Below are 15,428 nucleotides of genomic sequence, written 5' to 3' on the forward strand. Positions count from 1 at the left end.
GAATAAAAGTTTTAAAAAAATGGAAACGGGTAAAAAATGCCGGAAACCCAGCAAAAAACATTGCCTGTCATGTGAGACCATGGAACTCCATGATGGAGAGTAAAGTTGAGTCACGTGACCATGGCAGGGCAGGGCAATGTTGACGATGGCCAGACTGCTTTATAGGCCTCTATGCCTTCAAAAGATCATAAAATGGCCAGTCATAAATGGAGGACTACCTGTTTTGAAACGAAAGAAATTCTCTTAGTCCATTTTCATTTTGTTGAACTGAAAATTAAATCGAGTCGCTCGTGCTTCTGCCTTCTTTTCAGTTCCATTGGAGGAATGAAGAACTGGACGGCACTTTTGACTTCATCTTGAACATCATCAAGGCTCTGCGTTTCCTCCGGTCGGACTACAACCTTACCAAAACCAAAGCTGACTGTGAGTTTTTCACTGAAGGGGTGTTTTTTTTCCGGTGAGATTGGTCTGTAAGGGCAACCTGCTCTTCCCAATTATGGGACGGAGCATACTGCTTCTGCTTTTGCCTTTGTTGTGGTTCGGCGGCAGCAGGTACGGATGGCTGAGGTCTCGGACAGCGAGGACTCAGATGAGGGGCCTGCGTATGATGCAGGGATGGGGCCAGGACCATCAGGGAGTGGAGTACTGCCTTCGGAGATTGTGGAGGCTGGCAGCAATGATGAAGAGAACCCCGAGGAGATTGTACCCAGTGTGTGTGCATGCAGGGCTGCTTGAAGGAAAGAGCAGCTGCAGCAGCACGGGCGACTCGGGAGTAAGGCTGCAAGGTGATGGCCTCTCCCTTAAAACAGTGATCCCCAACCTTTTTTATGCCGCGCCCAGTACCGGCATCAGCTGGGCGCCACGGCCCGGTACGGCATCAACTGGCGCCACCATCTTTTTGATGAAAAAGTGCTTCCGGTGAGCTTTCTACCCGGAAAAGCTCACCGGAAGCACTTTTTATCAAAAAGATGGCGGCGCCAGCAACCAGCGGCCCGGTAAGACTTGTTCCGCGGACCGGTACCGGTCCACGGACCGGCGGTTGGGGACCCCTGCCTTAAAAGATAAAAGCCAGCTGAGAAACCGGAGTTCTTTGCAGGAAGCAAAGAAGGTTTTGCACTCAAGCCTTGTGGACGTTCGGACTCTCTTAGTGGAGACTTTTTGTGTCTGAACTATTTCTTAGCAACTTGATTTAGTGTTCTTGACAGCTTTGCACAATCTTGGCAAGGCTCATTCTTATCAGAGACAATTTGTTTGAAACAACCTTTTAACCGGGAAGGAACGGAATTCGTAAAGAATCATTAAAAGGTTTTGCTGTTACCTCCGTTTTGTGTTTGTTTCCTTGGAACAAGGTTTGAGTCAGAACAGCCTTTCAGCCCCAATCCAGGAGCCTTCGCAGGCAGTCGCTCTCACAACAAAACTATTTTTGTGTTGAATTTCTGTTTTACCAACAAAGAAATAAAGGGAGACTAGTCTAGATTAGCTCTCATCAGCTAGCCATACCCTTCTGGGATTTTTTTCACATGAATGAATGAGAAGCTATGAATCCAGGTTTTGTCTTTGGCTTGAAATTCTGGAAACTGCAGGCCTGCCAAATCTGGAGCCTTCCTGAACAATTAAAATGGGTTAGCAAACCAGGTCAAACTTTTGGAAGTCATTAAGCTTGAAGTCTCATTGGAGGAGTTGGAAAATCTTTAATATCCCTGCAGCTACAAATCATTCCCCAGCATTGATCTTAGCTTTGTAGTGGGAGATAATAATGATTTTAGCGATTTCATAGATTTGAAATGGATCGGTAGTTTGCAACATCCCAGTTCAGTGTGTGGAGCCTATCAGTATTTCTCTCTCTGCAAGGACATGTTGCCTAGGTTTTCCATGGCACATTTTTGGGTGATCTCCCCACCCCTGAAAAATAAGCGCTAAATTAGTATTCAACCCATGCTAGCGAGATATCTTCTGCATAGAGAGCTGGGAGCCGATGTGTAGCTGCAGATATCCAAACTCTAGACCCCAACGCAGCAGAGAGAAGGATTCATTTCTTCTATTTGCCCCTTTGGCCCCTGTGTTCTTTGAATTATTCCATGAATTGATGCATCTAACCAAAGAAAGAGACACCTGGAAAGCAGAAGTTGAAGTTTCTGATTTTGGGCCTTGCATTCCCCTCCTTTTTGAGGGAATGGGTCAGTTCTCCATTAGGGAGGATAGCTATTCCATACCGGGGCTTTTTCGAAGGGCTGGATGAATTTAAAAGGTCTACTTGGAGAAAGCCAGTCGTGGTTTCTTCCACTTGTCTTTGAGCCATCAGCTTGAGTTTCTTCTCTACTTCTCAAACTTCCTTTTTCCCACTCTCTTTGTAGCCTTTAAGTCATCAGGCACTGAGTCCAAAAATGCAACTTCCCATCCCAAGCAAGCTGCCTGGCCTTGATCTTAGAGGTCATGACCAAACCAGAAAATTAACTCCACAGGAAGTCTAAAGATAACTTTTATTAATATTGGCTATCATAGTAGAATCTTGCAAATCTGAACCCCCTTCTCTCTATATTTCTGTGAATTAGAAAGGTATCTGACTGAAGTCCAAATGTTATCTGTCAGTTCTGAATTTAAAAAATGCTTCAGCCCCTTTGTCTACGCCAGGGACGTCCAATTTTGGCAATGTTTAGATTTGTGGACATGAACTCCCACAATTCTGTGAGCTACCCTGGGGAATTCTGGGAGTTGAAGTCCATAGGTCTTAAAGTTGCCAAGGATGGTAACCCCTGATCTAGGCCATAGCTTCTGCATATTTCTGTCAAGGGCTTCCTTGCCGTCTACAATGAAGCTACAAGGGACAATATAAAGGAAAACAGGACAATGGGCCACCTATTCCTCTCAGTTTCTCTGACACTCCTTTCTTATTCATCTGTTCCCAGGTTACCTACAGTGCTTGGATCTTCAGACAGCGGAGGCCGTGACTCGTTGCTCCGAATATATCTGCATTCTTTCCTCCTCCAAGCAAGTCCTGGTACTAGAACCCGGAAAGATTCCTCCCCCTGGCTGTGCTGTAGCTATAGCCTCCGACAAATGCATTGTCCATCTTCTGCTGAAGGTATTAAAAAAATCAAGCAGGCCACAAAATGTCGACCGGCAGTGGAGAACCAACGGGATCCTTAGTTTCGGGGCGCATATTTCATTTTTTCTTACAGGAGAGACAGGGAATTCTGAAATGGGTGGCTCACCGGTGACTCTCAACTTGTAGTGGTGCCTGTGAGGTAGTATCTAGCATTGCTGACTCTCTGAATTCCTTGGCAGGGCTTGATTGATGCGGAGAAGGAGGTAGCCAAACTGACAGGGAAAAAGGCAGAGCTGCAGAAACAAATCCTACTGTTACGCCAGCGTATGGCGAGTCAAGATTATGCTCTGAAGGTACCAGCCAAAGTCCAAGAATTGGATGCAGCCAAGGTAACTCATACAGGATTGGCATTTGGGGGCTTGCTTTGTTATAAATCAGGTTGGGGGGGTGATGCTTGATCCGTTGCATCACCTCTGGGTGTCAAGAGACCAAATGTCCCAAAAGAGAGTTTCTTTCTTTTTTTGTTAATGTTTTCACTTTCCAAAAACTCCATGATCTTAAGATACTAAGAGATTTTAGCCATTTGGGGATGCAGCATTCAGGACTCGGGCCCAGAAAAGTTGCTGGTTCCTTTAGAAGATCCTGAATCAGGAGTGGACAATTTGGGGGGGTCAATGATCACTTTTAACATTGTGGTCTTTGCTTTTCTTGGAATGTGGTGGGAAGGAGTTTAGAAGTCTAGGGAAATTCTCAGTCATCTAGGTCATGGTTGTCCCAAAGGTGCTTTTTCAAAAGGCAACTTGTCAGAGTGTTTGCAGCATGACTACTATTGTGAGACAACCCAGGAGCACAACACAGCACACAGAGGCTTTGTCTTTTAACAGTGGTTTATATACAAGACTACTATATACATACATATACGTGGTAGGCACATACCAGGCAAGCAGTCACTCTTCATTACTCTGCACGGAGAACTACAATGGAGATAGAACCACGAGGAGAGAAAGAAATGCCCTCTCATGGCCTCCTTTACATAGACAAGTGGCACTAACACCATCTTACATCTTAAAGTGGCACTAACACCACTGACGCATCCTTAGTCTTAAAGCAGCAACAACTGCTGACTCATCCTCATTGCATCAGCATTTACAGCAGCCTTACAACAGCTGGTCAGCTATTAAATCTCAATACCTTAACAAAGTGGACTTTGTTTTTCCTTGAAGACACTTCACTTCTCATCCAAGAAGCTTCTTCAGAACTGAAGCAAGTGAGAAGCAAAACTTCTTCAGAACTGAAGAAGCTTCTTGGATGAGAAGCAAAACATCTTCAAGGGGAAAAAAAAAACTAAGTCCAGTTGTCTTTTGAAAAAGCATCTTTGGGACAAGCATTTTAAAAAAGTCCTTGGAGTTTTATTTGCCTTTTAACCTGAGAGGCTTATTTTAGGCAGTTTTACTTTGTTACATGCTTTTCATCTTAAAAAGGCAGGAAACCACATTGTTGAAATGAAAGACCACAGAAAAGAGACTTTGAGGGCCATACATTGCCCATTCTGCATATTTCTTGAGGGTAATTACAAAGAAGACCCTTCCGAACTCAAATGGGAAGTGTGATTAATCAATAATGGTCCATCATCATCATCATCATCATTATTGATTAATCACACATTCAGCCAGATTTTCATACTGGATTTGGCATTTTTATACACCTATCATGTCCTTTCCAAAGGCCTTCGATAGGCAGATGTTGATTCTTAATGGTTTTAGAGGTATCGTCACAGGATGTAAGCTATTCCAAGTAAAGCTGTCTTTTGCAATTGAGAGATGGTTATTATTAAATTTCTTGGCCGCCTATCTGGCCAGAGGGCTATTCGAGGCAGCTCACAACCATACAAAAAACAACAACAATCCTGAAGGAATAAAAAAGAAGCTTAAACAAAATGAAAGTAAAATTTAAAAAACCCAATAAATTAAGTAAGGAAAAAGAAAAAAAACAAAATACATTGACATGACTAATAAAATAGATGGAGAACAGAAAGTGAGGTGGGTGGAGGGTGGAGTCTGCTGTCAATCTAACAGCCACCCCCAGAGTTGAACTTCTCCATTGAGTCCCCTGTCCAAGTTCCATATTAGGCTCTTAAGAAAGGATAAGGCATGCTGACAAATTTATCAACACATCTGTCTTGGGCATTTTTTTTTTCCAGCTGAAACAAAGTGAGACAGAACTGCAGAAGGCAGACGAAGCTGTTCAGAATTTCAAGAGGATGATCTGAAATTGAAGGATGCACGAAGTTGCTCGGATGGGCCTGTTCTATGTTTGAGGGTTGGGAAAGAAACCTTTTCATTGAAAAACCAAGGAGGACCTGTTTCTGTTCAGCTGTTCTTAGTTCGTTATATTTTCTGTGAAGACATTAAACTATTTTGCTCAGCTAGAAGACTGAATTATCCTTGGTGTTTGCAGAGAGGAGACTGAGTGGCCTCCAGCAAAGGTTGTCCCTTAATCCTGCTCTCAAGGTGCAGGAATTAACGAAGTTGTAGAGCCATAGACTTGGGAAGTTGGAAGGGGCTGTAAAGATCATCTAGGCTGCCCGCGGAAAGTCCATCCAGCTTAAACCTGCCATGGTTGAAAATCTCTGTCTTTGTCTGACCTGAACTCTTAACTTCTCCCAATTGAGACTAGTTAGATCAGTGATGAGAAAAGGATGGATTTCCATTGGAAAGTCTCAGTTGTCCTTTAGACCTCACAGGTGCCTTTTGATTGATTGATTGATTGATTACAGTCAGTTCTTGATTTACAACCATTTGTTTAGTGACCTTTCAAAGTTATGATGACTCTGAAAAAGTGACTTATGACCAGTTTTCACACGTATGACTGTTTTAGCAATACGTGATCAAAACTTGACAACTGGCATGTAATTGTAATGTTTGGGATCATATGATCACCATTTGTAACCTTCCCAGCTGGGCTCTGGCAAGCAAAGTCACTGGGGAAAGCCAGATTCACTTAACAACCACTTGATTTACGGAACAATTGCAGTGATTTCCTTAACAACCGCAGCGAAAAAAGGTTGTAAAATGGAACACCTCACTTAACAACTGCCTTGCTTAGCAACAGAAATATTGGGCTCCGTTGTGGTCACAAGTCAAGCCCATCGAGTCATTTTTTTACTTCTAGCAAATGAAAAGATAGATGTGTAAAAATATTGTTAATGAAAGGAGAAAAATTGGGAGATTCCAGAGTTATTTCAATATTTCCACTTCTTCACTGCAATACCATTGTGGTTCAGAATTAGTGTAGAACTAAGGTCACAAAAATGATTTTGAACCAGTGTGCATTAACTCTCTTCTCTCCAGATCACATTCACTTTAACACTTGTCCTAATACTAATATAATAGATAATATAATTCTTTATTGACCAAGTGTGATTGGACACACAAGGAATTTGTGGTGGTGCAAATGCTCTCTGTGTACATAAAAGAAAGGATACATTTATCAAGAGTCAAGAATCATCAGGTACAACACTTGATGATAGTCCTTGGAAAAACTGTCCTTGGAAATATCCAGTTTATGTCCGGGATCTGAGGGGTCTGTAAATATTTTCACAGCCCTCTTTTTGACGCGTGCAGTATACGGGTCCTCGATTGAAGGCAGGTGGTTAGTAATTGTTTTTTCTGCAGTCCTAATTATCCTCTGAAGTCTGTGTCTGTCCTGTTGGGTTGCAGAACCAAACCTATATATATATGTATATACTATATGGCCAAATTGGCTAGACACAAATTTATCTGTGTCTAAGCTTCCTTCAAAAAGACTATCTGATTCCATGTCTTTCCTACTTTAGCATAATTCTCAGGGTTGTTGGTAGCTATCGAAGGTCAAAAGCAATTATTTCCAAGCACAATTCTGACAGTTTTCTTTAGCAAGATTTTTGGAGAAGAAAAGGATAGAGGCACAACAGTTCCAGCCACTGAACTATTTCTCATTTAGGGCCAATAGATGCCCAGATATTTATAGCAGAGGTTTCAAATTTCATTTTGAAAGCTCCTATAATCGCTTTTTTCAGTTAATGGAGGAACTTGTAGCTGGTGGTTTACATTTAGATATTATGAATGCTTTTATGCTGCTTCACTCATTTGAACTCTAACCAGCCCTATTTATTTTATTATGAATGTTGAATTACATCACACAGTCTCTTGACGCTCTATTCGTATGGAAACCAACCCTTACAATAATGGATCTATAGTCTACTGATCCATTTGCACTCAATTATGAAAATATTTCCAACTCTTAGCAATTTAATGATAGCAGCAGCAGCAGAGCAATTCTTATCAGTCTTAAATCACATTCATTCAATGCACCAGGTAATCAAAAATGCGTTTTGAAATGGCAGAGTGTGCCACTTGGTCTGATATTTGGGAGAAATCCCTGTGATCAGGATCCTTAACCTTTGTGGGGTATGGCTTCGGGGAGGTAGATTATCTCAATGTTATCTCAGGTTTTGAATAAAGGTAAGTTCGAAGTTGAGGCTTCCAAACTAAGCCGCTCTAGGCATATAGTAAACATGCTGAGTCTATTGTTATGCCAGTTTACATTCATTGCTCTGGAACATGGAATAAGGTCATTTAATTCATAATAGCAAAAGAAAGGGAAAGGAATACATATAGATAGGTAAAATAAGCTTTACATTAGAGCAGAGATCTCCAAACTTGGCTTCTTTAAGACTTGTGGACTTCAATTCCCAGGATTCCTCACCTAGCATGACTGGCTGTGGTATAATACACAGAAGGAACTTTTCAAGTATGGTTCTTGAAACCTGATGCCTAGGTATTAAAAAGCTTAATATTTCTATGTTCCCAAAGTAGCCAGAATTTCCAGATTACATCATAATCCCACTAAAGCAGGTGTGGGGAGCTATGGCCCTTTTACTATGGCTCAGGAATTCTGGGAGTTGAAGTCCACAAGTCATAAAGGGGCCATAGTTGCCCACCTCTACTGTAAACATCATTTGTGTAGCTGCAAAGTGTTGGATCCTGAACTTTCCCGCCTTCTAGATGATCTGCTCGTGTTCAAAACAGGTTCTTATTTCCAGCCTAATCCACTCCCACCCAAACCTATTTCCCTGGAGTGATCTTTTGTCATGACTCAGTTCTGCCTCCTGAGCCAAGATTCCACTTAGTTTATTGTTCTGTATTATGGAAGGATCTTTTTCCCCCCCGCTGGGCCAAATTTTCTCTCCTGTGGATTAGTCACACTGCAGATGAACAAACAAAAGGCTGTCTGGACTAGGGCATTTTTCTCTCTTTGTACTTTCCCAGACCCAAATATTTTTTTTCCTTTAATGGCTCATCCATTCCTTCCTCAAGGTCATGTCCACAGACCTGTTGAGGATCTAGCAGATTCAGGAAACCCCCTCTGCAAAGCAGACTGTCTGGTGGGAAGCACTGCTTCAATAGTGTGATCAAAGCTCTACCTTTAAAAAAAAAAATTTTTTTTAAGGGAGGCTCATTGATTGCACAATGGCTGCTGGCTGCCATCTTGTTTGTTTTGATTGTATCCTGTGGATACCCTTGCAAAAGTTCAGGGAAATTTGGTCTAGTGGTTTAAGATGCTGGCCTATGAATCAGGAGGCATGAGATTTAGTCCCATTTTAGGCATGAAAAACTCTCTCTCTCTCTCTCTCTCCCACCTCAAAGGATTGTTGTGTTGCCAATATTGACCTTATAAACAATCATAAAGGCAGGATAAAAATAATAATACATCAATTCCCTTTTTCAATTTTCCTCCCTTGGCTAAAAAGCATGAATCAGAAATGAATGTGTTGTCTGATGGGGCTTATCAAAGTTGCAATAAGGCACACCTGTGTCAACCAGAAAGGTCTGGAGGCAGATAAGGAACTGAAAAAGCTCCGTAAAGAAGTGTCTGTGGGTCTCTCTCTCTCTCTATTAGACACAGCCGCGCCTTGTTTGCTGAGGAGGCACAAATAAACACCAGCGTAATTTACAGAGGGACGTGTGTGTCTGCGTTTGTGTGAGAGCGCAATTTGTGTGTTTTCTCTCCGCCCGCAAACTCCAGAAAGGGGAGGGTGAAGATCCCGGTGGGTGGTCTCACTCTTGGAAATAACTTTTGGAAGAGGGGAAGGGAGAGAGGATCTTTGGATTAATATGGGAAAAAACCGAAAGAGGTGCCTTGCTGCGAAGGGGTGGGAGGAAACGGCTCCAGACTCGGTGGGATAAGCGCTTTAAGGCCACGGAGAGCGGCAGCAGGTGCATTTAAGGCGGGTAGAGAAGCTCCGGCGGGACTCCTGCAGGTGTTGGACCCTGAGCGGCTTTGCTCCCGGGCCATTAAAACTGGGGGAAGGCTGGAGAGAGGGAGAAGAGAAAGAGGGAGGCAGGGAGAGGAGAAGAGAAATAGAGGAAGGGAGAGAGGGAGGGAGGAGAGAAAGGGAGGGCAGGTAGAAAAGGCGAGGGGAAGAGAAATAGAGGAAGGGAGGTGGAGAGAAAGGCAGGGAAAGAGGGAGACGGAGGGGAGAAAAGAGGGAGGACAGGAAGGAAGGGAGAGGAATAGAGGAAGGGAGGCAAGGAAAGGGGGAGAAAGGGAGGGAGAGGCAGGGAGGAGAGAAAGGGAGGACAGGAAGAAAGGGGGAAGGGGAAGAGAACTAGAGGAAGGGGGCAGGGAGAGAGGGAAAGGGGTAGAAAGGGAGGGAGAGGAAGGAGAGGGAAAGGGAGGACGGGAAGAAAGGGGGAAGGGGAAGAGAACTAGAGGAAGGGGAGCAGGGAGAGAGGGAAAGGGGGAGAAAGGGAGGGAGAGGAAAGAGAGGGAAAGGGAGGACGGGAAGAAAGGGGGAAGGGGAAGAGAACTAGAGGAAGGGGGCAGGGAGAGAGGGAAAGGGGGAGAAAGGGAGGGAGAGGAAGGAGAGGGAAAGGGAGGACGGGAAGAAAGGGGGAAGGGGAAGAGAACTAGAGGAAGGGGGCAGGGAGAGAGGGAAAGGGGGAGAAAGGGAGGGAGAGGAAGGAGAGGGAAAGGGAGGACGGGAAGAAAGGGGGAAGGGGAAGAGAACCAGAGAAAGGGGGCAGGGAGAGGGGGAGAAAGAGACAGGGAGGCAAGGAGGAGAGGAGGGAGGGAGAGCCAGGGCGCCTGGGTCCTGCAGAATCCTCTCCGCCCTCCGCTCACGTGTGCTGTCATTGTAGTCGGCTCCTGTCGTCGACCTCCCTGCCTGGCGAGCTCCTGGCGCTGTTCGCTCGCTATTTCTGCAGCTGGCTCGGGAGATCGGGCCCTCTGGCAGAGGAGCGCCACCGCCGCCGCCGCCCGCAAGCGCAGCGTCGCCGCCGCCGAGAAGGCAGAGGCGGCCGGCGCGCTCGGGCGCTCAAGGTGACTTCTGCCCCACCCCGAGCTGGCTGGTGGGTCTGGCCCAGAGCTTTGTAGCGGGGAAGCGGGAGGGGGGGTAGCTTTGTGGGGAAGGGTCGTTTGGGACCCGCGGATCGGGATCGGGAGGGCTTCGGGTCGGAAGGATGCACCTGCTTTAAATAAAGCAGCCTTCCCGGATTGCCGGCTGGGGGTGATGGGAGCTGCGATCCCGGGTGACGGAAGGGTGGCCTTGGGGTGAATGAACGAGCATTCAAACGCAACACTTGTTCCTGGTTTTGCATTCTGAGTCCTTGGACCGCAAGGGAGACCTCTGAGAGTGGATTATTCTCCCTCTAAAGGGAGTTCACACGGTGCAGTCTTGGTTTGTTCAGAAACACCCCAAAAAGCAGCCGGAGTGTCACTTTCCTTATAATATTACTTATTTATTAAATCTTACTATTGAAGCGACTCTGAACAGAAGATAGGTCCAGCCAGGTGCAGTGTGCTTAGGGTTCAGCCCCTCTGTGCCAATTCAAATTTAGTATTTTATCCACTTTCCTACCATATACACTGTTAATTTTTTTTATTATTCCTGGAAAGCTTTTACGGTAGTCAAAACATTTATTATGCAGTAACAGTTTTGACTGTGTAGTAACTCCATGCTAGTACTCCATAAAATATCATCAGTTGCATTTTCTGCACTGAATAGTTTGTTTTCCAACTTTTTTGCAAGTCTAAATAGCAAGGGAAGACAGAACAGCTGCATAAAGTTTGTTGTTGTTTAGTTGTGGTAGGAGCTGCGTGTCAGGAAAGGGGCAAAATTTGATTATTGTTGTGAATTGGTGGAATCCCATTCTGGTTTTCCACCTGGATCTTGCAAACAGTGAGAGGTTTGCATTGGGAAAAAAAGCATTTGGGGTATGGTCAGAGGCACTGTTTACTCACATCACCCCTAAGCTAAACTTTGTAGTTGAAAACAAACAAACAAACAAACAGAGGTTAACTAATCCTGGCTCAGGTAAGCAAAATGCTGTGCCATAAAGGCTGTAAGGTGCCAAAATTTGTATAGCATTGTGTTCATGTAATCAAAGTCACCATTTTAGGAATTAAATTGCAGACATAAGAACCTAATTGGAATTATTTCTGCACCCCTGCTGTTTGTAATCTGTTTTTAACAAAGTGATTCATGCATGGAATTGGGAATTTTATTTAGTTTAGTCTTGAAGGCATTTTTCTACCTACAGAAAAATGGGTGTAAGCATGTGTGGCTTGCAACAAATTACTTGCAAACATGGATCTATTCCAGTTAATGTATTATGATTAAATGCTATCGATGTAATGCCAAATATAGATTCTGAAACTTTATTGGTAAATATTAATGTATAATGGTAATCAGAAGAAAGAATCAGAATCGAAAGTGCTGTCACCATGACATTTTCTTCATGATAATTGATGGTGGTTAATTTAGTTCAAAATGCATAATCCCTCTAGTGAGGTCTTTCTCAACCTTGGTGGTTTTAAGGTGGGTGGGCATTCTGGGAGTTATAGTCCATCCCTCGTAAACCCACCAAGATTGAGAAAGACTGCTACAGGTAGTCCTCAATTTACAACCATTCATTGAGTGACCGCTTGAAGATACAGCAGCACTGAAAAAAGTGACTTATGACCAGTCCTCACGCTTATGGCTGTTGCAACATCCCCACTGTCATGTGATCACAATTTGGGCACCAACAACTGGCATGTATTTGTGACAGTTGCAGCATTTTGGGGTTGTGTGATTGCCATTTGTGACCTTCCCAGACGGCTTCTAAACAAACAAAGTCAATGGAAGAGGCTAGGATCATTTCATGACTCCTTAATTCACTTAACCTTGGCAGAAATGGCCATAAACTGGCCATAAACTGCCGGTGGCCTTTTACCGCTGTACTATAGAGAGTATCTTAACTTACTGCACCTCTGTATGGTTTGCCAATTGCACAGTGGCAGATAGGAAAGCACTCCAGAGGGTTAACATCATTGCCCAGAAGATCATTGGTTGCCCTCTCCCCTCTTTGGAAGAGCTTTATAGCTCCCGCTGCCTTAAGAAAGTTCAAAACAATCTCAAAGATCCATCTCATCCTGGGCACCCTTTTTTTGAACTATTGCCATCTGGCAGACGGTACAGGATAATAAAAACAAGGACAAATAGGCTGAAAAACAGCTTCTATCCCAGGGCAGTAGCGCTTTTGAATTCTACTGTATAGTGCAATTTTAATGCAGTATCAGGAGTTTTCAATTCATTGTATAGAATGTGAAGGATGTGTGTTTGTGTTTATTTGCAGTCATAATGTACACTGAACATAGTATTTAATTTCATTGTATGAGGTGCAATGACAATAAAGTAAATTAAACTAAACACGTGGGTGCTTAACAATAAACTTGCTTAGCAATAGAAGTTCTGATCCCAATTATAGTCTTGTTGAGGACTACCTGCATAGAGTTGGTCACATTATTTATTGCATGGAAAATGTGCTTGTAAGAAGCCAAAATGTGAGTTTGGTTTAGTGGGTTATAAGAACTTAGTTGTTTGCATTAATAATCCATAAGGTAAAGCTAAGAGGGATATGAAAAACAGCCATTGTGCCCGATTCCACAGACTAGAATCTGAATTCACTTAGTCCTAGTGGACAATCACTTAAATATGAGCGAGCCGTGTGCTGCAGCGGCCAAAAAAAAAGCCAAAACAGTTCTAGGCTGCATTAATAGAAGGGTAGAATCAAGATCATGTGAAGTGTTAATACCACTTTATAATGCTTTGGTAAGGCCACGCTTGGAATCCTGCATCCATTTTGGTCGCCATGATATAAAAAAGATGTTGAGACTCTAGAAAGAGTGCAGAGAAGAGCCACAAAGATGATTAGGGGACTGGAGGATAAAACATATGAAGAACGGTTGCAGGAACTGGGTATGTCTAGTCTAGTGAAAAGAAGGAATATGGGTGACATGATAGCAATGTTCTCAGGAGCTGCCACAAAGAAAAGAAAGTCAAGCTATTCTCCAAAACCCCTGAGGGCAGGACAAGAAGCAATGGGTGGAAACTAATCAAGGAGAGAAGCAACCTAGAACTAAGGAGACATTTCCTGACAGTTACAACAATTATTCAGTGGAATGAGTTGTCTCCAGAGGTTAAGGGTGCTCTATCACTGGAGATTTTCAAGAAGAGTTTGGATGGACATTTGTCTGAAAGGGATACAATCGAGATCAAGTGAGGTACTAATACCACTCTATAAAGTAAGACCACACCTAGAGTACTGCATCCAGTTTTGGTCACCACACTATAAAAAAGATGTTGAGACTCTAGAGAAAGTACAGAGAAGAGCAACCAGGATGATTAGGGGACTGGAGACTAAAACATACAATGAACGGTTGCAGGAACTGGGCTTGGCTAATCTAGGGAAGAGAAGGACCAGGGGAGACATGATAGCAGCCTTCCAATATTTGAGGGGTTGCCACACAGAGAGGAAAGGGTCAAGCTATTTTCCAAAGCACCCTAAGGCCAGACAAGGAATAATGGATGGAAACTGAACAAAGAGAGATTTAACCTGGAAATAAGGAGAAACTTTCTGACAGTGAGAACAATCAACCCATGGAACAGCTTTGCCTTCGGAAGTTGTGGGAGCTTCATCACTTGAGACTTTCAAGAAGAGATTGGACTGCCATTTGCCAGAAATGGTGTAAGGTCTCACGCTTGGGCAGGGGGTTGGACTAGATGACCTATAAGGTCCCTTCCAACTCTGATTATCTGTCATCTGGTAAATGGTGTAGGTTTTCCTGCTTGAGCAAGCAGCTGGACTGAAAGCGTTCCAAGGTCTCTTCCAACTCTGTTGTTCTGTTATCTTATTATTCCATCAAATCAGTCAATGTATACAAGATGATGGTTCCAGGTTCTCATACAGCTTCTGGTTTTACTAGTTCTGGAGAGTGAAAGGAAAAACACACAATCAGATTCATTGTTGTGGAGCATTTTCTACTATTCACCAAGGGATAGAGGGGGAGAGAGAGAGAGAATGAGAGAACGAGCACTTTATCAGCTACTCCTTGCAGTTTTACAGTTGGAGTGTTTGTGTGTGTGTTTGTGTGTTTGTGTGCACATACTCGTGCTTTTGTGCCTTCACTCCTAGGGGCTGTTATCTTGGCCAACCAAACTGACTGCTTTGCCAGCCAAGTTCTCAGAAACAGCCCAGATCTTAACTGTCAACATGCAGAGAGTTTGTGCAAAATGAGGGAAAGAAAAAAAAAAAAAGTCAAGACATAGACCCACAAAAAATGAGAGGAGAGATGTTGTGAGATTGGGGAATAAAACTGTTGATATGGTGGGGGTGTGGGGGGCCAGGGGAGACTCTCTGTAGCTTCCACTGTCTGACATTGCACTTGCCCAAATCATTCCAGAACAATTTGCTTCTGGCATGACTTTATTGCTCACTTCTTGTTACGTTGCCCAGACTGGTATGTGTTAAATCCAGCTGGGGGGGAGATAAGGGCAAGGAAGCAGACAGACCAGAAATGCTTCAATTTGGTGCAGGTGCCTTTAGCAATTTAGGTCACATGCATGTCATAAGTTGGATAGGGCTTGAGATCTCCGGAGAGGTTCCCTCCAAAGTTGACCTTGGAGTCAGAAATCTAATCTTCCAGTTGGCTAATTAAACAGAAGAGCCCCCAAACACAAGGGCTTACCCCCTCTGACAAACATGATTTTAAATTCACCTTTATTACTTTACTAGCTCGATACCCGTGCTTCGCTACGAAACTATGTGGTCAGGCTTAGTTTTGGGGGGAGGAAAATAAAGGGGGGGGGGGAATTCTGCCTCTGCCTACCAGCATTCATCGGTATTCATCTGGCTAGCATCCTGTCAGTGTGTGAGAGAGTTGAGGGCTATTTGGAAACTGAAACAGTATTTGCTGTGTGAGCAAAAAGGAGACAGCAAGGAGCTGGGCATGGCTTAGCTCAACTGTTGTGAACTAAAGCTGCTTGCTGCTGTGAAACTAAAACTGAAACTCCTCTCCT

At 43.8% G+C, this 15,428-nt stretch overlaps 2 protein-coding genes across 4 annotated transcripts in view; both read left to right on the forward strand.

Moving 5' to 3' along the window:
* The window catches only part of VARS1 (valyl-tRNA synthetase 1), a 51,626-nt gene extending 46,149 nt beyond the window's left edge, over window positions 1–5,477 (forward strand). For all 3 annotated transcript variants that reach the window (XM_087954333.1, XM_087954334.1, XM_087954335.1), the window contains 4 exons: window positions 312–423; window positions 2,907–3,082; window positions 3,286–3,435; window positions 5,247–5,477. In XM_087954333.1, the coding sequence (XP_087810459.1) occupies window positions 312–423; window positions 2,907–3,082; window positions 3,286–3,435; window positions 5,247–5,315 (507 nt within the window). In that variant the 3' untranslated portion in view covers window positions 5,316–5,477. The remainder of the gene's footprint in view (window positions 1–311; window positions 424–2,906; window positions 3,083–3,285; window positions 3,436–5,246) is intronic.
* Window positions 5,478–10,120: 4,643 nt separating this feature from the next.
* Window positions 10,121–15,428, forward strand: part of VWA7 (von Willebrand factor A domain containing 7) — a 48,243-nt gene continuing 42,935 nt past the window's right edge. Inside the window, exon 1 of the mRNA XM_087954336.1 lies at window positions 10,121–10,408. The gene's annotated coding sequence lies outside the window, so the exon portion shown is untranslated. The remainder of the gene's footprint in view (window positions 10,409–15,428) is intronic.

This window comes from Notechis scutatus, chromosome 2, assembly GCF_049901735.1.
Source record: "Notechis scutatus isolate UNSWTSFEM ecotype Mainland chromosome 2, rNotScu1.2, whole genome shotgun sequence".
Classification (NCBI taxonomy): domain Eukaryota; kingdom Metazoa; phylum Chordata; class Lepidosauria; order Squamata; family Elapidae; genus Notechis; species Notechis scutatus.